At 48.3% G+C, this 23,538-nt stretch overlaps 2 protein-coding genes and 1 long non-coding RNA gene across 3 annotated transcripts; 2 read left to right on the forward strand and 1 right to left on the reverse strand.

The window, feature by feature from the left end:
* Positions 1–15,039: 15,039 nt before the first annotated feature.
* On the reverse strand, positions 15,040–19,242 carry LOC123046661 (uncharacterized). Its single transcript, XR_006422497.1, has 3 exons — positions 18,145–19,242; positions 17,615–18,057; positions 15,040–15,821 (listed from the first exon to the last, which is right to left on the reverse strand). It is a non-coding gene; the product is annotated as an uncharacterized lncRNA (long non-coding RNA).
* Positions 19,243–20,056: 814 nt separating this feature from the next.
* On the forward strand, positions 20,057–21,705 carry LOC123046658 (uncharacterized). Its single transcript, XM_044470064.1, has 2 exons — positions 20,057–21,140; positions 21,466–21,705. The coding sequence occupies exons 1-2, from the start codon at positions 20,057–20,059 to the stop codon at positions 21,507–21,509; spliced, it is 1,128 nt and encodes a 375-aa protein (XP_044325999.1). The 3' UTR covers positions 21,510–21,705.
* LOC123039386 (uncharacterized) lies at positions 21,565–23,340 on the forward strand. The gene is made up of 4 exons (XM_044462581.1): positions 21,565–21,615; positions 21,880–21,974; positions 22,333–22,400; positions 22,481–23,340. Exons 1-4 carry the CDS (start codon positions 21,565–21,567, stop codon positions 23,338–23,340), a joined length of 1,074 nt encoding a protein of 357 aa, XP_044318516.1.
* The last annotated feature ends 198 nt before the right edge of the window (positions 23,341–23,538 follow it).

Here is a 23,538-nt window from a genome sequence, read left to right on the forward strand (position 1 = left end):
CAACTCCATTCGTGAAAATGTTCAAGATGGAGACATAGAGATTTGTAAAGTACATACGGACCTGAATGTAGCGGATCCGTTAACTAAACCTCTCCCTAGAGCAAAACATGATCAACACCAGAATTCCATGGGTGTTCAATTCATCACAATGTAACTAGATTATTGACTCTAGTGCGGAGACTATTGGAAATATGCCCTAGAGGCAATGATAAAAGTATTATTATATTTTTTGTTCATGATAATTGTCTTTATTCATGCTATAACTGTATTGTCCGGAAATCGTAATACACGTGTGAATAATAGACACCAACATGTCCCTAGTAAGCCTCTAGTTGACTAGCTCGTTGATCAATAAATAGTCATGGTTTCCTGGCTATGGACATTGGATGTCATTGGTAAAGAGATCACATCATGATGTGATGGACAAGACCCAATCCTAAACATAACACAAGATCGTATAGTTTGTTTGCTAGAGTTTTCCAATGTCAAATATCTTTTCCTTAGACCATGAGATCGTGTAACTCTCGGATACCGTAGGAGTGCTTTGGGTGTACCAAACGTCACAACGTAACTGGGTGACTATAAAGGTGCACTACAGGTATCTCCGAAAGTGTCTGTTGGGTTGACACGAATCGAGACTGGGATTTGTCACTCCGTATGACGGAGAGGTATCACTGGGCCCACTCGGTAATGCATCATCATAATGAGCTCAAAGTGACCAAGTGTCTGGTCACGGGATCATGCATTACGGTACGAGTAAAGTGACTTGCCGGTAACGAGATTGAACAAGGTATTGGGATACCGACGATCGAATCTCGGGCAAGTAACATATCGATTGACAAAGGGAATTGTATACGGGGTTGTTTGAATCCTCGACATCGTGGTTCATCCGATGAGATCATCGAGGAGCATGTGGGAGCCAACATGGGTATCCAGATCCCGCTGTTGGTTATTGACCGGAGAGCGATCTCGGTCATGTCTACATGTCTCCCGAACCCGTAGGGTCTACACACTTAAGGTTCGGTGACGCTAGGGTTGTAGGGATATGTATATGCAGTAACCCCGAATGTTGTTCGGAGTCCCGGATGAGATCCCGGACGTCACGAGGAGTTCTGGAATGGTCCGGAGGTAAAGATTTATATATGGGAAGTTCTGTTTCGGGCATCGGGACAAGTTTCGGGGTTATCGGTATTGTACCGGGACCACCAGAAGGGTCCCGGGGGTCCATCGGATGGGGCCACCTGTCCCGGGGGGCCACATGGGCTGTAGGGGGTGCGCCTTGGCCTACATGGGCCAAGGGCACCAGCCCCAAGAGGCCCATGCGCCTAGGGTTACAAGGGGAAAGAGTCCTAGGAGGGGAAGGCACCTCCTAGGTGCCTTGGGGGGGGGGGAGGGAAACCCCCTTGGCCGCCGCCCCACCCTAGGAGATTGGATCTCCTAGGGCCGGCGCCCCCCTTGGCCCTCCTATATATAGTGGGGGAAGGAGGGCTTTCATCCCATGCCTTGGTTGCCTCCTTCTCCCTCTCCGACACCTCCTCCTCCTCCATAGCGCTTGGCGAAGCCCTGCCGGAGTACTGCAGCTCCATCAACACCACGCCGTCGTGCTGCTGCTGGTGCCATCTCCCTCAACCTCTCCTCTCCCCTTGCTGGATCAAGAAGGAGGAGACGTGGCTGTTCCGTACGTGTGTTGAACGCGGAGGTGCCGTCCGTTCGGTGCTAGGATCTCCGGTGATTTGGATCACGTCGTGTTCGACTACATCATCCCCGTTCTTTGAACACTTCCGCTCGCGATCTACAAGGTACGTAGATGCATCTAATCACTCGTTGCTAGATGAACTCATAGATGGATCTTGGTGAAACCGTAGGAAATTTTTTGTTTTCTGCAACGTTCCCCAACAGTGGCATCATGAGCTAGGTCTATGCATAGTTCTTCTTGCGCGAGTAGAACACAATTTGTTGTGGGCGTAGATGTTGTCAACTTTCTTGCCGCTACTAGTCTTATCTTGTTTCAACGGTATTGTGGGATGAAGCGGCCCGGACCAACCTTACACGTACGCTTACGTGAGACCGGTTCCACCGACTAACATGCACTAGTTGCATAAGGTGGCTGGCGGGTGTCTGTCTCTCCTACTTTAGTTGGAGCGGATTCGATGAAAAGGGTCCTTATGAAGGGTAAATAGAAGTTGACAAATCACGTTGTGGCTTTCATGTAGGTAAGAAAACGTTCTTGCTAGAACCCTACTTCAGCCACGTAAAACTTGCAACAACAATTAGAGGACGTCTAACTTGGTTTTGCAGCAAGTGCTTTGTGATATGATATGGCCAAAGTTGTGATGAATGATATATATGTGATGTATGAGATGTTCATGCTATTGTAATAGGAATCACGACTTGCATGTCGATGAGTATGACAACCGGCAGGAGCCATAGGAGTTGTCTTTATTTTTGTATGACCTGCGTGTCATTGAGAAACGCCATGTAAATTACTTTACTTTATTGCTAAACGCGTTAGCCATAGTAGTAGAAGTAATAGTTGGCGAGCAACTTCATGGAGACACAATGATGGAGATCATGATGATGGAGATCATGGTGTCATGCCGGTGACAAGATGATCATGGAACCCCAAGATGGAGATCAAAGAAGCTATGTGATATTGGCCATATCATGTCACTGTTATTATTTGATTGCATTTGATGTTTATCATGTTTTGCATCTTGTTTACTTAGAACGACATTAGTAAATAAGATGATCCCTCACAACAATTTCAAGAAGTGTTCTCCCCTAACTGTGCACCGTTGCTAAAGTTCGTCGTTTCGAAGCACCACGTGATGATCGGGTGTGATAGATCCTTACGTTCACATACAACGGGTGTAAGACAGTTTTACACATGCAAAATACTTAGGGTTAACTTGACGAGCCTAGCATGTGCATAGACATGGCCTCGGAACACAGAAGACCGAAAGGTCGAGCATGAGTCGTATAGAAGATACGATCAACATGAAGATGTTCACCGACGTTGACTAGTCCGTCTCACGTGATGATCGGACACGGCCTAGTTGACTCGGATCATGTTATACTTAGATGACTAGAAGAGGGATGTCTATCTAAGTGGGAGTTCATTATAATTTGATTAGATGAACTTAATTATCATGAACTTAGTCTAAATATTTTACAATATGTCTTGTAGATCAAATGGCCAACGTAGTCCTCAACTTCAACGCGTTCCTAGAGAAAACTAAGCTGAAAGACGATGGCAGCAACTATACGGACTGGGTCCGGAACCTGAGGATCATCCTCATAGCTGCCAAGAAAGATTATGTCCTACAAGCACCGCTAGGTGATGCACCTGTTCTCCCTGCAGAACAAGATGTTATGAACGCTTGGCAGGCACGTACCGATGACTACTCCCTCGTTCAGTGCGGCATGCTTTACAGCTTAGAGCCGGGGCTCCAAAAGCGTTTTGAGAGACATGGAGCATATGAGATGTTCGAAGAGCTGAAAATGGTTTTTCAAGCTCATGCCTGGGTCGAGAGATATGAAGTCTCCGACAAATTCTTTAGCTGTAAGATGGAGGAAAATAGTTCTGTCAGTGAGCACATACTCACTATGTCTGGGTTACATAACCGCTTGACTCAGCTGGGAGTTAATCTCCCGGATGATGCGGTCATTGACAGAATCCTCCAGTCGCTTCCACCAAGCTACAAGAGCTTTGTGATGAACTTCAATATGCAGGGGATGGAAAAGACCATTCCTGAAGTATTTGCTATGCTGAAATCAGCAGAGGTAGAAGTCAAGAAGGAACATCAAGTGTCGATGGTCAATAAAACCACTAAGTTCAAGAAGGGCAAGGGTAAAAAGAACTTCAAGAAGGACGGCAAGGTAGTTGCCGCGCCCAGCAAGCAAGCTGCCGGGAAGAAGCCAAAGAAAGGACCCAAGCCCGAGACTGAGTGCTTTTATTGCAAGGGAAGTGGTCACTGGAAGCGGAATTGCCCCAAATACTTAGCGGACAAGAAGGCCGGCAACACCAAAGGTATATTTGATATACATGTAATTGATGTGTACCTTACCAGTAATCGTAGTGACTCCTGGGTATTTGATACCGGTGCCGTTGCTCATATTTCTAACTCACAGCAGGAGCTGCGGAATAAACGGAGACTGGCGAAGGACGAGGTGACGATGCGTGTCGGGAATGGTTCCAAGGTCGATGTGATCGCCGTCGGCACGCTACCTCTACATTTACCTACGGGATTAGTTTTGAACCTCAATAATTGTTATTTAGTGCCAAGTTTGAGCATGAACATTGTATCAGGATCTCGTTTAATTCGAGATGGCTACTCATTTAAATCCGAGAATAATGGTTGTTCTATTTATATGAGAGATATGTTTTATGGTCATGCTCCGATGGTGAATGGTTTATTCTTTATGAATCTCGAGCGTAATGCTACACATATTCATAGTGTAAGTACCAAAAGATGTAAGATTGATAGTGATAGTCCCACATACTTGTGGCACTGCCGCCTTGGTCACATAGGTGTCAAACGCATGAAGAAGCTCCATGCTGATGGACTTTTAGAGTCTCTTGATTACGAATCATTTGACACGTGCGAACCATGCCTCATGGGTAAATGACCAAGACTCCGTTCTCAGGAACAATGGAGCGAGCAACCAACTTATTGGAAATCATACATACTGATGTGTGCGGTCCAATGAGTGTTGAGGCTCGCGGTGGCTATCGTTATGTTCTCACCCTCACTGATGACTTGAGTAGATATGGGTATGTCTACTTAATGAAACACAAGTCTGAGACCTTTGAAAAGTTCAAGGAATTTCAGAGTGAAGTTGAGAATCAACGTGACAGGAAAATCAAGTTTCTACGATCAGATCGTGGAGGAGAATACTTGAGTCACGAGTTTGGTACACACTTAAGAAAATGTGGAATAGTTTCACAACTCACGCCGCCTGGAACACCTCAGCGTAATGGTGTGTCCGAACGTCGTAATCGCACTCTATTAGATATGGTGCGATCTATGATGTCTCTTGCCGATTTACCAGTATCTTTTTGGGGCTATGCTTTAGAGACTGCCGCATTCACTTTAAATAGGGCACCGTCGAAATCCGTTGAGACAACACCGTTTGAATTATGGTTTGGGAAGAAACCTAAGCTATCGTTTCTAAGAGTTTGGGGATGCGATGCTTATGTCAGGAAACTTCAACCTGAAAAGCTCGAACCCAAATCGGAAAAATGCGTCTTCATAGGATACCCTAAAGAAACTATTGGGTATATCTTCTACCTTAGATCCGAAGGCAAGATCTTTGTTGCCAAGAATGGATCCTTTCTAGAGAAAGAGTTTCTCTCGAAAGAAGTAAGTGGAAGGAAAGTGGAACTTGATGAAGTATTACCTCTTGAACCGGAAAATGGCGCAACTCAAGAAAATGTTCCTAAGGAGCCTGCACCGACTAGAGAGGAAGTTAATGATAATGATCAAGATACTTCTGATCAAGCTCCTACTGAAATTCGAAGGTCCACAAGGACACGTTCCACACCAAAGTGGTACGGCAACCCTGTCTTGGAAATCATGTTGTTAGACAACAGTGAACCTTCGAACTATGAAGAAGCAATGGCGGGCCCATATTCCGAAAAATGGCTAGAAGACATGAAATCCGAGATAGGATCCATGTATGAAAACGAAGTATGGACTTTGACTGACTTGCCCATTGAGCGGCGAGCCATAGAAATAAATGGATCTTTAAGAAGAAGACAGACGCGGATGGTAATGTGACCATCTATAAAGCTCGGCTTGTCGCTAAGGGTTATCGACAAGTTCAAGGGGTTGACTATGATGAGACTTTCTCACCGGTAGCGAAGCTGAAGTCCGTCCGAATCATGTTAGCAATTGCCGCATTTTATGATTATGAAATTTGGCAAATGGACGTCAAAACGGCATTCCTTAATGGTTTCCTTAAGGAAGAATTGTATATGATGCAGCCGGAAGGTTTTGTCGATCCTAAGAATGCTGACAAGGTGTGCGAGCTCCAACGCTCGATTTATGGGCTGGTGCAAGCATCTCGGAGTTGGAACATTCGTTTTGATGAGATGATCAAAGCGTTTGGGTTTACACAGACTTATGGAGAAGCCTGTGTTTACAAGAAAGTGAGTGGGAGCTCTATAGCATTTCTCATACTATATGTAGATGACATACTTTTGATGGGAAATGATATAGAACTTTTGGACAGCATCAATGCCTACTTGAATAAGAGTTTTTCAATGAAGGACCTTGGAGAAGCTGCTTATATACTAGGCATCAAGATCTATAGGGATAGATCGAGACGCCTCATAGGTCTTTCACAAAGCACATATCTTGATAAGATTTTGAAGAAGTTCAAAATGGATCAGTCCAAGAAAGGGTTCTTGCCTGTTTTGCAAGGTGTGAAATTGAGCTCAGCTCAATGTCCGACCACGGCAGAAGATATAGAAGAGATGAGTGTCATCCCCTATGCCTCAGCCATAGGTTCTATTATGTATGCCATGCTGTGTACCAGACCTGATGTAAACCTTGCCGTAAGTTTGGTAGGAAGGTACCAAAGTAATCCCGGCAAGGAACACCGGACAACGGTCAAGAATATCCTGAAGTACCTGAAAAGGACAAAGGACATGTTTCTCGTTTATGGAGGTGACGAAGAGCTCGCCGTAAAGGGTTACGTTGACGCTAGCTTCGACACAGATCTGGATGACTCTAAGTCACAAACCGGATACGTGTATATGTTGAATGGTGGAGCAGTAAGCTGGTGCAGCTGCAAGCAGAGCGTCGTGGCGGGATCTACATGTGAAGCGGAGTACATGGCAGCCTCGAAGGCAGCACATGAAGCAATTTGGGTGAAGGAGTTCATCACCGACCTAGGAGTCATACCCAATGCGTCGGGGCCGATCAAGCTCTTCTGTGACAACACTGGAGCTATTGCACTTGCCAAGGAGCCCAGGTTTCACAAGAAGACAAGGCACATCAAGCGTCGCTTCAACTCCATTCGTGAAAATGTTCAAGATGGAGACATAGAGATTTGTAAAGTACATACGGACCTGAATGTAGGGGATCCGTTGACTAAACCTCTCCCTAGAGCAAAACATGATCAACACCAGAATTCCATGGGTGTTCAATTCATCACAATGTAACTAGATTATTGACTCTAGTGCAAGTGGGAGACTGTTGGAAATATGCCCTAGAGGCAATGATAAAAGTATTATTATATTTCTTTGTTCATGATAATTGTCTTTATTCATGCTATAACTGTATTGTCCGGAAATCGTAATACACGTGTGAATAATAGACACCAACATGTCCCTAGTAAGCCTCTAGTTGACTAGCTCGTTGATCAATAGATAGTCATGGTTTCCTGGCTATGGACATTGGATGTCATTGGTAACGAGATCACATCATTAGGAGAATGATGTGATGGACAAGACCCAATCCTAAACATAGCACAAAATCGTATAGTTTGTTTGCTAGAGTTTTCCAATGTCAAATATCTTTTCCTTAGACCATGAGATCGTGTAACTCTCGGATACCGTAGGAGTGCTTTGGGTGTACCAAACGTCACAACGTAACTGGGTGACTATAAAGGTGCACTACAGGTATCTCCGAAAGTGTCTGTTGGGTTGACACGAATCGAGACTGGGATTTGTCACTCCGTATGACGGAGAGGTATCACTGGGCCCACTCGGTAATGCATCATCATAATGAGCTCAAAGTGACCAAGTGTCTGGTCACGGGATCATGCATTACGGTACGAGTAAAGTGACTTGCCGGTAACGAGATTGAACGAGGTATTGGGATACCGACGATCGAATCTCGGGCAAGTAACATATCGATTGACAAAGGGAATTGTATACGGGGTTGTTTGAATCCTCGACATCGTGGTTCATCCGATGAGATCATCGAGGAGCATGTGGGAGCCAACATGGGTATCCAGATCCCGCTGTTGGTTATTGACCGGAGAGCGATCTCGGTCATGTCTACATGTCTCCCGAACCGGTAGGGTCTACACACTTAAGGTTCGGTGATGCTAGGGTTGTAGGGATATGTATATGCAGTAACCCCGAATGTTGTTCGGAGTCCCGGATGAGATCCCGGACGTCACGAGGAGTTCCGAAATGGTTCGGAGGTAAAGATTTATATATGGGAAGTTCTGTTTCGGGCATCGGGACAAGTTTCGGGGTTATCGGTATTGTACCGGGACCACCGGAAGGGTCCCGGGGGTCCACCGGGTGGGGCCACCTGTCCCGGGGGGCCACATGGGCTGTAGGGGGTGCGCCTTGGCCTACATGGGCCAAGGGCACCAGCCCCAAGAGGCCCATGCGCCTAGGGTTACAAGGGGAAAGAGTCCTAGGAGGGGAAGGCACCTCCTAGGTGCCTTGGGGGGGGGGGGGAAACCCCCTTGGCCGCCGCCCCACCCTAGGAGATTGGATCTCCTAGGGCCGGCGCCCCCCCTTGGCCCTCCTATATATAGTGGGGGAAGGAGGGCTTTCATCCCACGCCTTGGTTGCCTCCTTCTCCCTCTCCGACACCTCCTCCTCCTCCATAGCGCTTGGCGAAGCCCTACCGGAGTACTGCAGCTCCATCAACACCACGCCGTCGTGCTGCTGCTGGTGCCATCTCCCTCAACCTCTCCTCTCCCCTTGCTGGATCAAGAAGGAGGAGACGTGGCTGTTCCATACGTGTGTTGAACGCGGAGGTGCCGTCCGTTCGGTGCTAGGATCTCCGGTGATTTGGATCACGTCATGTTCGACTACATCATCCCCGTTCTTTGAACGCTTCCGCTCGCGATCTACAAGGTACGTAGATGCATCCGATCACTCGTTGCTAGATGAACTCATAGATGGATCTTGGTGAAACCATAGGAAAAATTTTTGTTTTCTGCAACGTTCCCCAACAGGGGCGGGGTTGCGCACGGCTCTCAAAGGTTGGGGGGCCAACCAGGGCCGTGCGGATAAGCTGCTCCGAGCACGTTTGGTGACGGACCTCGCCCGTATGGACGCGGCTGCGGACGTACAGGCCTTCTCGGAGCAAGACTGGGCCGAGCGGTACGCTGTTGAGGCCCAGGTTGAGGCCCTCCTTCGTGCAGAGGAGGAGTACTGGCGAAGGAGGGGTGGATTAAAGTGGACGCTGAAAGGGGACGCAAACACAAAATACTTCCATGCCTATGCCAACGGCCGGCGACGTAAGTGCGCCATTCTGAGGTTGCAATCGGAGCAGGGGCTCCTATTGCGCCAACAGGATATAGTACGTCACATTTACGATTTCTACATCGAGTTGCTGGGCTCCAGGGAGGAGTGCAGGGCTCGCCTACGGGCGGATATCTGGGATCCCGCTCTGCGGGTCTCGGATGAAGAGAATGAAGGCTTGGGCCTTGCCTTCCTCCCTCAGGAGATCGACCAGGCGACCCTTGGGATGAAAACTGACACGGCCCCGGGCCCGGACGGGTGGCCGGTGGCGATGTTCAAATTTTTTTGGCAAGTCCTCAAGGGTCCTATTTTCGAGGTGTGTAACGGGTTTATGCGTGGTACTGTAGACATCTCGCGCCTTAACTTTGGGGTTCTTTCGCTTATCCCCAAAGTTCAGGGCGCGGACAACATTAGACTTTTTCGCCCCATAGCGCTTATCAACGTCCCGTTCAAAATATGCTCTAAGGCTTGTTCTACGCGCTTGTCTCCGGTGGCTCATCGTATTATTAGTAGGAACCAAACGGCTTTTATTCGTGGTCGCAACATCTTGGAGGGCCCTTTGGCCCTCCAAGAGATTGTTCACTCGCTCAAACGTAGCCGCCATCCGGCAATACTTCTGAAATTAGATTTCGAGAAGGCGTACGATCGAGTGAATTGGGAGTTTCTCCGACAAATCCTTCTGGATCGAGGATTTTTGGCAGTTTGAGTTCACCGTATGATGCAATTGGTCTCGGGAGGCCAAACGGCGATAGCGGTGAACGGAGAAGTAGGGAACTTCTTCCGCAACAAGCATGGGCTGCGTCAAGGGGACCCAGCCTCACCGTTGCTTTTCAACTTTGTGGTAGACGCCTTGGGCGCCATGCTATCGCGTTGCTGGCCACATCAGGGGAGTGGTCGGCAATCTGATCCCAGGAGGGGTGTCGCACCTACAGTATGCGGATGACACCCTACTCCTTTTTGAGCCAGACACACACAGCATAGCAACGGTTAAGGCCATCTTGCTGTGTTTTGAACTTATGTCCGGACTAAAAATAAACTTCCATAAATGTGAAGTGGTGTCCATAGGGATGGGCGCGGCCGAAAGTGAACGGGTGGCCAACTTGCTGAATTGCAAGCTTGGAAAGTTCCCATTTACCTACCTTGGCCTCCCGATCACAGAGAAGAAATGCTCGACTGCCGATTGGGAACCTCTCAACACTAAGGTGGCGGACCGGGTATGTCCATGGAGAGGTCGATTTATGTCATCAGGGGCACGACTAATCCTTACTAACTCTAGCCTCTCGTCCCTACCCATGTTTGCCATGGGTATGTTCTTGTTGGCTGATGGGGTCCATAAGAAAATGGACACTCCCCGGGCACGTTTCTTTTGGGAAGGTGCGGGCCCTAAGCGGAAGTACCACATGGTTAAGTGGCAAGCCGTCTGTAGGCCTAAAGCCCAGGGGGGCCTTGGGGTCATCAACTCTAAACTAATGAACATTGCTCTTATGTGCAAGTGGATCTGGAAGCTGTCCCAGGGAGGGACCGGCCTCTGGATTGACCTCCTCCGTGTCAAGTACTTCCCACATGGGAATTTCTTTGAGGCATCTCCTCTCGGGTCACCTTTCTGGACCTCCATCCAATCCCTCAAACCATACTTCGCCAGGGGCGCGAGGTTTACGGTTAACAACGGCCGCTCCATCCGGTTTTGGCACGACGTTTGGATTGGCCAGCAACCCCTTTGGTCTGAGTTCCCCCATCTCTACTCCATCGCGGTTGAGCCAAATCAACTGGTGGCGTCGGCCCTCAGCGCCACCCCGCCTCCCATATACTTCAGAAGGGAGCTCGTGGGACCGGAGCGGTCCGAATGGGATAACTTGCGGGCTTTGACTACGACCGTACGCTTATCGGACTCCGTAGACGAGGTCTCTTGGAGACTTTCGGGCTCTGGCAAGTTCACTGTCAAGTCAATGTATAGAGAGCTATGCCGCGGGCATGCCCCTATGGCAGCCACGGGGCTTTGGAAGGCGCGAATCCCGCTAAAAATTAAGGTCTTTCTTTGGCAATTATGTCAGGATCGTCTTCCTACCTCTATCAATATAGCTAAGCGCAATGGCCCTGCTTCTGGACCGTGTGCTTTGTGTCATAACGCGGAAGATGCTGACCACGCGTTCTTTCGCTGCCCTTTGGCGTGGTTTGCTTGGAGTGCGGTCAGGGAGGCCGCTGGGGTGGATTGGGATCCACGCTCACGCTCTGAGCTTGTGTCTTACTTATCTTCGATCCGGGGCTCTTTGCGCCGGATAATGTGGACGTGTGCTTCGGCCTTGCTATGGGCCTTATGGCATATTCGTAACAAGTTTACTATTGAGGGAGCGTTTCCCTCTCACCCCGCTGATGTTATCTTCAAATGCATCTTATTCTTGCAGCAGTGGGCTCCGCTGGAAAGACAACAGGATGCTGATCTCCATCGACAAGCTATCGCACGGCTCCGCACCGTTTACTCGGTGTCCCGAGCCTCGTCGCCTCCTCCGTCTGCTGCCTTATAGGGATAGGCGGCCCTTTTGGTCCTGCTACCTTTGAGCCTGCGTGCTCGTTATTCTGGCTAGCTATGCCATGTAATGCACTTATCACCGCTCTCGCCTTTTGGCTGTCTTCGAAACTTGGTTGCCTAGCTTCGGTTCCGTTCAGTTGGTCTTGTTCCATGTATGCACGCTGCCTAATGTTGAGGGCTTTATTAATTTAAAGCCGGACGTCTCTGACGTCTATGTTCTAAAAAAAAGTAGTGTGTGCACCATGGCAATTTTATTCACATTTATTTTTTCCATGAAGTGTTTTTTAACATCATGGCAAAATTAGTGTGTTGTCCTGATGTTTTTTTTTTGAATGAAGTTGTCCTGATGTGTCTTTTTAGCATAATTGCAAAACAAATTACATTTTTTTTATAAAGGGTTTGGTTTTAGCATCATGGCAAATGGTTTGTACATCATGGCAATTTTACACACAGATTTCCATCACGACAATTTCATAGACTAAATTTGCTAGAATGCGTTCTTTTAGCATCATGGCAAACTTCTATAAGTTTTGTTCTGGTCCCATGGGAAATTTTAATAAAAAAAAGTTTTCGAAAACATGACAACTTTTGTAGTGTTCACAGGGCAAATCTAGGATTTTTTGCTCTCTCATCCATGGCAACTGTCTATGATACTTCCTGGAAAATTTACAAAAGAATTATACTAGTCACATGACGGCTTTATTTTGCCAAGAGTCCTGGCAGTTTTTATTCTATGTATCATGGCAAATTTATCTTCAAAAGGATGGCAACCTCTACCCTGGGTTAAGCTATTTTTTGATCTGCATGCTTGTGGTTGGGCCAGACACTCAAGTTAAAAATGCCCAGTAGGGAAGTCCAGGACGGCGCGCGTAGCCACGGGTTCATTCAGCACTTAAAAAAAAAAGAGCCAGGGGCTCATTCGTTTTCTAGATGGTCCGCGCGTTAGCGCCAGCTCTGGCAGCAGTCACGCTGGGTTCGCTCTAGAGCGAACGATCAGATTCGCTCGCTAGAAACAGTCGCGCTGGGTTTGCTCGAGACCGAACGAAGTCGTTCACTCGGGGAACCTCCAAATCTGACGTCAGGTGTGACATTAGCGTTCTGCTAGAAGTAGATTGGATCGAACGATCGATCGCTCCTCCCCCGGCGAACCGTCAGATCTAGCGGACGTGTGCGGGCTTTCTCAATGTACGGTTTTTTATTCGCCCGACCTTACCGGAAAAGACCTCCCAGTTGTAATCGGAATTGTTTGCAAAAGAAAAAAAGAGAGTTTGGTTACAGTGACTTATTGGTGTAGGGACTTAAATAAGTCCCTTTAAGTCCCATCTAAACCAAACAAGAGGAACTTATAGGGACTTAAAGTAGGCATTTGGGACTTATGAAATAAGACTCTCAAGGAAGGACTTATAGGGACTTATAGTTGTAATATGGTCTTTTAGTCCATGTTAAGCCCAGGAACCAAACAGATAGGGACTTATTAGGGACTACGGACTTATAAGTTGGGACTAAAAAAGTCCTAGGACTTATGAACCAAACAGGGCTACACCTACACGGCTACACCTTGGCCCATAAATACCTGTTGGCTCGTTCCACATTGCATCAGACCTAGCGTAGTATCACGGGCCGAGGGTGATTACTGATTACCAATCGATAAATCAGATGTACCTAGCGTAGCCACCGTACCTCCGCCCGGCATGGCACCCGACACGCCGACGGCGTCCAAGAGAAGCAAGGGCGCGCCATGCACGGCGGCCAGCCTGCCGGAAGAGATCGTGTCCGAGATCCTGCTGCTGCTGCCGACCAGGTCCATCCTCCGGTTTTGCGCCGTCTGCCGCTCATGGGGCGCCCTGCTCTCCTCCCCGGCCTTCTAGGACGTCTACGCTGCCAAGGCCGATGCCCGCGCCCGGCATGGACAAGTTCGTCGTCTTCGCACCGTCACCCAACGAATCGACGGCCGTCTACTCCTACGCTCGAGGCGCCTCCGTCGCAGATCCACTCTTCCCCATCAACCACATGCGCGTCGACTTCATGTGCTTGTCGAGCAAGCCCTGCCATGGCACCATGCTCTTCTCGGACACCCGCTCCGGCACCTATTGGGTGTGTAACCCTCGCACCGGGGAGTGTGTCTCCTTGCCGAAGCACCACCGCGGCTTGATGCAATCGAGCAGCGCCGGCCTGGTGTACGACGATCGGACCAAAGAGCGCAAGGTGGTCCATCTCTTCAAGGATAGGACGCATTTCGGTTGCGAGATTTACGCGCCCTGAGATCCTACTCGGCAGTGGAGGCCGGCCAACCAGGGCGTTCGACTCTTGGGATTCAACATTCTAAAGCTCGTCTTAGGAACCGAGGACCTGGTGACCATGAGCGTGCCATTGTTGCCTTGGACATCTCCGCTCGTGCGTTCAACACCCTTCCCTATGAACAAAGCATGAAGAATGACCGTCGCCATGCGTTTCTTGTCGAGCTAAAGGGAATGCTCTCGCTCGTGGCCGTGAATGCCAGTGTGGGAGAGATGGTCATATGGATGATGCCCAAGAACGTGTCCTCGTGGGTTGGTGCGTACAAGATATGCCTCAACCACCATCCTGATTATTCACTCGCGAGGGGTCAGGTGGTAATGCCGGTGGAGATAGACGAAGATAACAATGAAAGGATCCTGCTGAACACAGGACGGGCTTTAGGGTACGACGACGCCAGTACAGGAGTGTTGGACAGCCTGTACTCGTTGGACCAACTGAAGCTTCCCAGGGACAGTTTGGCATTCCTTGTCTTGTGCCAGGAGAGCCTGACACGCATTCAAGATGATGAACTTCCCAGCCGCGTCGCTCCCCCAGTTCGCGACGAAGGATGCAGGCGCTGCGAGCACGCCGAGCACAACGCCAGGGCAAGGACGACACTTGCTGCCGAAATGTGAGGGCAGCGCTTGTATTGATGTTGCAGTCTTCTATCGGAGTTGTTGTAGGAGGCTGTTCTGCGAGAGTTGCCAAAGCCGCTGTGTCGAGCACTGCCAGACACATGCCCTACGCCGTGATCCCATGCTCCCACCTGGCACTTTTGATTGGACCATTATAGGCCCGGACAGTACCTTGCCATTTTGCCATCCATCCGTGCCAGGTCCAGAGTACTGCTACTATTACACGACCATGGAGGAGATGTGGTCCGCCATGTCTACATGTCTCTCAAGGATTACATGCAAGGGAAGCAGTCATGTCGCTGGGTGGAGTGTGGATACAGAACAGAGGGGGAGGTGGTTAAGGAGACATGGGTTCGGAGCTACCTCAGGCTGTGAGAGCAATTCTCCTTTTTTGGAGCGTTTATTGAATACGAAGCTGAATTTATTCTGTGTTCCAGACCATTTACCTTTAGATTTCCACAACATGGCCCTTCTTTCTGAAATCTCAAAAAAGGAAAGTGTGAAATATAGGCAATTTGTAAGTAAAAGAGTTTTCACGCGATTTGTAAGTAAAAGCGGGGGGAAACCCTTTATAGAGATTTTCAACAAGTGACTACATACGAAGCAAAATGAGTGAATCTACACTAAAAGATGTCTATATACATCCGTATGTGGTAGTCCATTTGAAAGCTCTAAAAAGACAAATATTTAGGAACGGAGGGAGTAGCACACAAATTTAGTGACTAAAACTGATGGTCCTTGCCCTGATCATAATCTACATCTTGTTTTTCTTTGCTGAGAAAACAGTTTTAAAAAATAAGCATAATATCAAAGTTTTCACGATAAAATAAGCATAATCAACTACTGAAAAATCGGTCGTTATCGAGTTCATATGTGTTTGCCGAGTTCAACAACGCAGGGTCACGGTGAACACCAGTTTGCCAATAGAAGAGCTCCGCAGAGACACCAGTTAGCCTCAAATGTACGTCATAATATAGCCTCAAGTGGACTTTTTTTTTTAACAAAGTCGTTCAACTTGTATGACGCTCATTTCCAATTGAGCGTGAAATGAAAGCCCATGTGTTCTAGATATTCACCTGCTCCCTGGAACCGGTGGCATCAATCTAGGGCACTATCCTCACATATTTGCCACTTGACATGAAAAGGTCCACATGATTTATTATTCCTGCAAACAGAACATATTAGCAAGAGAAGATAAGATGGGAGCAAAATAAACACCTCTACCGAAATAGCTATTGCAATCTATTATCCCCGTGCCTTTGCAGATGGTGCATAGAGGATCAGGTTTTTTTTTTTTTTGAGGATCAGGTCGTTTTGATCTTTCTCTCCTAACATTAGACTGCATCATGGTTACAACTAAGATATCAGAATACTGGTCAATAAACAGTGTTCACTCGTTTAACAACTAACAAGCTTCCCGAATGCACCCTGTCACAGTCAGGCATCAGAAACAGAAACAATCTGGTTTGAAGCCGTATTTATCAACATGACAAGTTACATGCACATATTTGGCTAGTTGCTTAAAGAGAAATCAAGTACACTGAAAGCCCTCTGTCACTACCACCGAACATGGTTGCCAGTTTGATGAATACAGCGCGGTTTTGTGGCCCTGTGTTACAGGTTTTTCTTCAGCTAATTCTAAGGATCTGCCGTTGCACTTTGATGCTGAAAAACTAGATCAGCATTGACAACTTGCTGCAGGTTCTTCATCAATCACGATGAATTTCCATAGCTCAAAAGATCCATGAGATGGGGCCTTGTACACATATTTTTTATGTTTGATTCATCATCTAGATTCTACCCAGAATATTTAAATGATGGGGTCAAACTCACCAATGCAAAATGGCATATTTGTTCCCAATGGAGAACACATTCTGAAAAGGAAATTACTGGATAGAGGAACCAGCTTAGCATGTCATCCTATGGCTCTTATATACTCCTACGTACTTTGGACAAAGCATTGGCTCATCAACTCATCACAATAACTGTATTGCCAATTTAAGAGTTTATGGTAGAAACTGCTAGGAGATGTTTTTCCCTATTTACCGGACGCTGTGCCTTAATTATGTAATCTTCAACTTTTTGGCTCCTCTATACCTATACCCAACAACCAAGCTCTAGTCTATTCTATCTTCAGTATTTGATATCTGTAACCCCCTGGTTGGATTTTTTTTTTGGATCCTCAGGCAATAAATAGCTTGCTGAAGCTGTTTCTAAGAAGAAAATGTTTTGTTCTTTCTCAACTAAGGATGGAGTGGTTATTCTGTTTCGAGATTTCAGAATTTTCCAGGCTAAGCGTGTGTAGAAAGGGCGTTCATGGGTCCTAAGCCTTTGTTTATAACCACAGATAGACTTGTTATGAGTTATGGAAAGACAAGAAACAGGCATCCAAAATCCAATTAAATATTACTCAATATTAAACTTTGGCTAGAATATACTAGGTCCTATTACATCATAGTTGATTAAAATAATATTCCATAAACAAACACAACAAAACAACAAAGAGTGCCACAACTAGATCAGACATCTATAACACGTTAGCCTTTTGGTGTAGGGCATTTAACAACCTAATATATGTAAATCGCGTGAAATCCCAAACATAGTCTGATTAAGTGGGCCTAAATTGTCCAAACTGAATGTTGTTCAGTTGTATAGCAGCAAATAAAATTACCCGTAGTAATCTCCAAGGCACTGATTAGTGAAGTTAGAAGGGTGTCAAGGTATTTTGGACACTAAACAGATCGCCGCAAACTAACTGCCATTCAGTTCAACAAGCAGAAAACATCTACTCCCTCCGTCCGAAAATACTTGTCACCAAAATGGATAAAAGGAGATGTATCTACAACTAAAATACATCTAGATACATCCCCTTTTATCCATTTTGATGACAAGTATTTCCGGACGGAGGGAGTATATGCTCACGCTGCAGTTTGCTGCTTGGGTGTGTGTTCATCTCACCTCGTGTGTACACTTGTCTGACACTGGCAATAAAGCGCTGTGTGCACCGGGGTGATTGAAGATGAAATCCTTTCCTGAAAATTCCTGCTCAAACCCACCTAGATAGTTGTCAAACTGACAGACATGTCTAGCCCTACTGTCTGCTTTATCAGCCACGGCATCGCAGACTGGGTGCAGCGCAGCAACATGGACCAAGTGAATCAACTTGCGGTGAGACGCACAGCTGCAGCGGCAACTCTTTTGTAGCAGCAGCACTGACCAAGAGAGAAATGCGGCCTCGGCTGTTCTGGGCCTGGTTCGTCACATGTATAGCAGAGCTCTTAGATTTCACGAAAATGGTTTCACAACCTGCCAAGGGGCACCCTATTGTGCTCTCTCTTCTGCGATTTAGACGCTAAATTCTCGTCCAGCCTGCCGAGGGGCACCCTATTTGGTTCCCTGTTCTGCATTTTAAAAGCCAAGATTAGTACACAAAATCATACATGCACTTAACATATTTAGTATATAGATGGAGGCGATTTGGTGGTTACCTTCTGGTCATTCAGTGTCTCCTTGAGATTCAGTCTAAGCCTCCTTAGGCTAAACGTATCCAATGTCTTCTTCTTCCTTGTACTAGGCACCGTTCCATAGGCTCAGGCTACCCAGTGCTTCAGATTGGTTAGCCTTGCTTCAATTCTCTTGCTCCACTGCCACAGGTTCAGTAACTTTCTTCGCAGCAGCAGCTTCAGGAACCGTTGTTGCCTCCACGGTGATGGAGTCCGTGGATAGGGACTTGGTGGCATCCTCAAACAAGCTTGGAAAACATGACCACTGACCACGGCAGTCTCCGGCATCGTCGAAAACCGGTGAGCAGGCGAAAGCATTCTCCTTGACTGCCCATTCGTCATCTGTTACTGTGGCTTGTGACAGGTTGTTGTCGACGGTGGCAACTTTCTGAACATTCTCTTCCAATGTTTCTGGGCTCTTTGGCATCTCGTCAGCGGCGGCCACCACTTCCTCCTCTTCGACGGACACATCTGCGAAGTCATCTGTTGCTGTGGCTTGCGACAGGTTGTTGACGGTGACGACTTAACTCAGCACTCCTCAAACACCATTGGTTCCTCAAACAAGCCTGCAAACAGCGGCGAAGAAGTGATGTGATTACTGCAGTCTCTGGCAGCGTCGACGGCCTGTGAGAGGTCGCCAGTGAAATCACTCTGCTTGACAGCCCCTTCACCTTCTGTCACTGTGGCCTGCGACAGGTTCTCGACGGTGACCACTTCCTCGACAGTCTAATCCACCATGGCCGAGCTGTGTGGCACCTCGGCGGCCACCACTTCGCCCTCTTCAACAGACACATCTGTGAGGTCACCGGTAAAAGCACTCCGTCATCGGTGGCCACCACCGCCTCCTCTTCAAAGGACACATCTGCGAAGGCACTCTCCTTGACTGCATCTGTTACTGTGGCTTGCGAGAGGTTCTCGAGGGTGACCACGTCCTCATCCATCCTCTGTGAAACCTTGTCGGTGACCATCACTCCCTCCTCTTCAACAGGCTCTTCTGGGTTATGCTGCACCTCATCAACTTGCAGATTTTCCTTGTTCTCATTGGCCTTGGCTGCGCTCTGAAACAGAGCACCAAAGAATGACACTTCATTCTCCTCCACTGCAACAGACTCATCAACAAGCAGATCTTTCTTGTTCTCACTTGACTTGGTTGCGCTCTGAAACAGAGCACCAAAGAATGGCACTTCATTCTCCTCCACTGCAACAGACTCATCAACAAGCAGATCTTTCTTGCTATCAGTTGACTTGTGTTGAACCGGTATGGGCCCTAGCCCATCAAGATCTGTCTCTTGGGCCCAAGCCCATGAGAGGTGCTGACCTAGAAGAGGAGCCCCTCTTCCCCCTGCCCCAGGGTGAGCCGCCAGACACAAGAGGAACCACTCTGAGGTCACAAGACACGACCGGCCCTCCTCTCTGTAGGTACTCCCCCTCTCATCTCAACATGGTATCAGAGGCCAGCGACGGCGGGGCCTAAGGAGACGGCGGCGACGTCCGGCGAGGTGGCGGCGGATCTGGCGCGCGCGCGGGAGGCTGAGGAGAGCTGCACGCACGAGAGACGCGGGGAGCGGCCCGGCAGAGCTGCGCGGGTGGCTGCTGCTGCTGCTTCTTGGACCGGAGGCAGAGCCCCTGCTCGGGCTCTTCCTCGTCCTCGGGCGGCTGCAGAGGAAGAGGAGCTGCTCGGGGTGGTTGCTGGCGTGCGTGTGCTGAGCGGCAGCAGGCAGAGGAGCAGAGGAGGAGCACTAGTGGAGAGAAGGAGTGCGTGCGTCCTGCGTGCGCTGTGGTGCTGCTGAGCGGAGAGTAGAAAGGGGAGTGGTCGAGAGGAGAGGAGCTGCTGCTGGTTGGAAAGAGAAGAAGAGGTGTTGCTGAGTTTTGCTGTTGATGCTTATCCCGCCAAACAATGGCTGAACCAACTGGTCTTGCCGAGGCTTTGGAGAAGCTCGCTAAGATCCTCGCGGAGTCCAACTCTGGGGCCATCGTTCCTCGACAGGAAGTGGCTCAAAAGCTTGAAATGTCGCCCCTGGACATGAAGCTAGAGGGGGCAACAAATTATTTGAGCTGGTCCAGAAGGGCTTTGTGGGCTGTGGAGCAGAAGGAGCTTGATGGATATTTGTTGGGCACCGTTGTAGAACCAAGGGACACGAGTAGTGCAGAGGGCAAGAGGTGGAAGGTCATCCACTCTGTACTTATGGTGTGGTTGTTGAACTCCGTGGTGCCCTCCATTGGACGCTCTGTGGAGGGGCTATCCTCACCTGCTGAGATATGGAAGATTCTGTCCACTCAATACTCTGGCAAGGGCAATGTCATGCTCATTGCTCAGATTGAGGACAAGATTAGGTTGCTGCGTCAAGATGATGGCATGTCAGTGATGACATACGTGGCAGAACTGCAGGCTCTGTGGGCTGACCAGGATAACTGTGATCCCTTGGAACTCTATGATGCGGCTTCAATCGAGACAGGGCATAAGTGGATGGCACGCAGGCGTGTGCTGAAATTTTTGGCTGGCCTCAAAGGTTGCTTTGATGGCAGGAAGGCTTCCCTGTTGCACCAACCTAGTCTGCCTACCATTCCTGAGGCTATTGCAGCGATGACTCAAGAGGAGGTGCGCCTATCCCTTGAGCATGCAGACATGAAGGTTGTGCCAGCTTCGACATTTGCAGTCACTGAGCGCATGGAGTGGGGAGATCCCACCAAATGTCACATCTGTGGGGAGGTAGGTCACTGGAAGAGAGAATGTCCAACTCGTGGCAGAGGCAGGGGATATAACAGAGGGGGAGCAGGCAGAGGTAGAAGTGCTAGAGGCAGAGGTGGATACTCAGAGACCTCATGGAGCCAGGCTTCTAGAGGTAGAGGTGGCTACTCAGGACACTCAGGGGGTCAGAGGGCTCACATGGCCGTTGCAGGAGACACTGGGACGTCCAAAGGCAAAGATGTAGATGATGTTGCCTATGGAGACTTTGCTCACTGGGCCTCCACTGATGAAGGTAATCCGGAAAGAGCATCTCTTGCTACTAATGAGAGTGCTCCAGAGTGGGTTCTTGACTCTGGAGCATCTAAGCATGTTGCTAGTAACTCATGTGTGTTCGAATCTTACACTAAGCATCCTCCCTCTCACACGGGCACTATACAAACGGCTGATGGCACAAAACAACCAGTCATAGGGGTTGGTACAGTAAAGTGTACTCCGACCATTTCCCTATCGTCAGTTTTACATGTGCCAGCCTTTCCTGTCAATTTGGTCTCTTTCAGTGCACTCATTGATCAAATGGACTTCGTGTGATCCTTGACAAGTTCGGTTGCTTGATTCAGGAGCGACAGACGAGCCAGACGGTTGGGACTGGCACCAGGCTTAGGGGGCTCTGGTACATGGACCAGGAGGTGCAGCCGGACTTGGTGTGTGCTGCGACCATGGGGGATAAGGAGAAGCAGGCGATGATCCATCATTGTAGGATGGGGCATGTATCTTTTGATAAGATGAGTAGAATATTTCCGGATGTTATGTGTGGAATAGGCAAAGGCAAGCTGACATGTGATGCTTGTGAATATGCAAAACACACACGGGCCTCATATGTGAGTAAGGGGCTCAGGAGCATATCTCCTTTTATGCTTATTCATTCGGATGTATGGACTAGCCCAGTGGTGTCAATGAATGGGAAGAAGTATTTTGCTACCTTTATTGACTGCTATTCTCGCATGACTTGGATTTACTTGATGCGTCACAAGGATGAGGTGTTTAGCTGTTTTCAGAACTTCCATGCTCTTGTAAAGAACCAGTTTCAGGTACAGGTCAAGGTGCTCAGGACGGACAATGGAACGGAGTATGTGAACAACATTTTTGGGGCTTTCATGGCTGACCATGGGATTCTTCATCAAACTTCATGTCCGGACACCCCCCCTCAGAATGGAGTGGCCGAACGGAAGAATCGTCATGTTCTTGAGGTTGCTCGGTCGTTGATGTTTACCATGAATGTGCCTAAGTTCTTGTGGGATGATGCAGTTATGACAGCCACATACTTGATCAACCGAACACCTTCCAGGATACTTGGCATGAAATCTCCGTCTGAGTTGATCATTGGAGATAATAAGTTTGTTGTTCCCCCAAAGTTGTTTGGCAGTACCTGCTTTGTTCGTGATCACCGACCATCTGTTGGCAAGCTTGATCCTCGGGCAGTGAAGTGTGTCTTTCTGGGATATTCGTCTAGTCAGCAGGGGTATAAATGTTGGTGTCCCTCTGAAAAACGCAGGTTTGTAAGTATGGACGTTACATTCAGGGAGTCTGAGCCATTCTATGGTGAGCCGACTGATCTCAGTCTATTGTTTGCAGAGCTTGACCACCTACACCCTGTGCATGATGGTCAAGAGGGGGAGAAGGATGTGTCTCATACTCACGGTGATCCTGTGGACATTAACACTGATAATGATGTGCAGGCTCAGGTTCAACCAATAGTGGGTACAATTCCGGTTAGTACCATCACTGATGATGATGTGCGGGCTCATGTCGAGCCAACTGTCGATACACTTAAGATTGGTGCTCTCCAGGTTCCTGTTCGGGATCGATGGCAGACGAATACCCTGGTGTACTCTCGGCGGCAACCACAAGTGCAGGGGGAGCAGCAAGGCAGGGAGGCAAGAGTGCAGGGGGAGCAGCAAGGCAGGGAGGCAAGAGTGCAGGGGGAGCAGCAAGGCAGTGAGGCAAGAGTGCAGGGGGAGCAGCAAGGCAGTGAGGCAAGCTCATCTGACACAGTGGAGCTGCCCATTGCGTTGCGAAAACCTACACGTGAAGCGGCAAGGAAGGGTGAGGTAGCAAGGAAGGCTCTGCCAAAGGATGATGCTTGTGATGACCTTGATATTGGCAATTTTGTGTCTTACAAGGCTTTGTCACCTTCATATAAGGCATTTGTTGCCTCTCTGCAAACTGTGTCTATCCCTAGGGATTGGAAGGCTGCAAAGCAAGATCCGAAGTGGCGTGAATCGATGATAGAGGAGTTAGAAGCATTGAAAAAAAACAAGACATGGGTGCTAACCACATTGCCGGCAGGAAAGAAAGCAGTGAGTTGTAAGTGGATTTTTACTGTGAAGCAGAATCCTGAGGGCAAGGTGGAACGGTATAAGGCTAGATTGGTTGCCAGAGGATATAGTCAAACTTTGACTATGATGAGACATTTGCTCCAGTTGCAAAGATGAACACGGTACGGGTATTGGTCTCGTGTGCTGCAAACTTTGGGTGGAAATTGCACCAGTTAGATGTCAAGAATGCCTTCTTACATGGTGACTTGAAAGAAGAGGTATACATGGAGATACCGCCAGGTTTTGGCACAGAACAGACTACGGGGAAGGTATGCAGGCTGAAGAAATCCTTGTATGGTCTGAAGCAATCGCCGA

This window comes from Triticum aestivum, chromosome 2B, assembly GCF_018294505.1.
Source record: "Triticum aestivum cultivar Chinese Spring chromosome 2B, IWGSC CS RefSeq v2.1, whole genome shotgun sequence".
Taxonomy (NCBI): Eukaryota; Viridiplantae; Streptophyta; class Magnoliopsida; order Poales; family Poaceae; genus Triticum; species Triticum aestivum.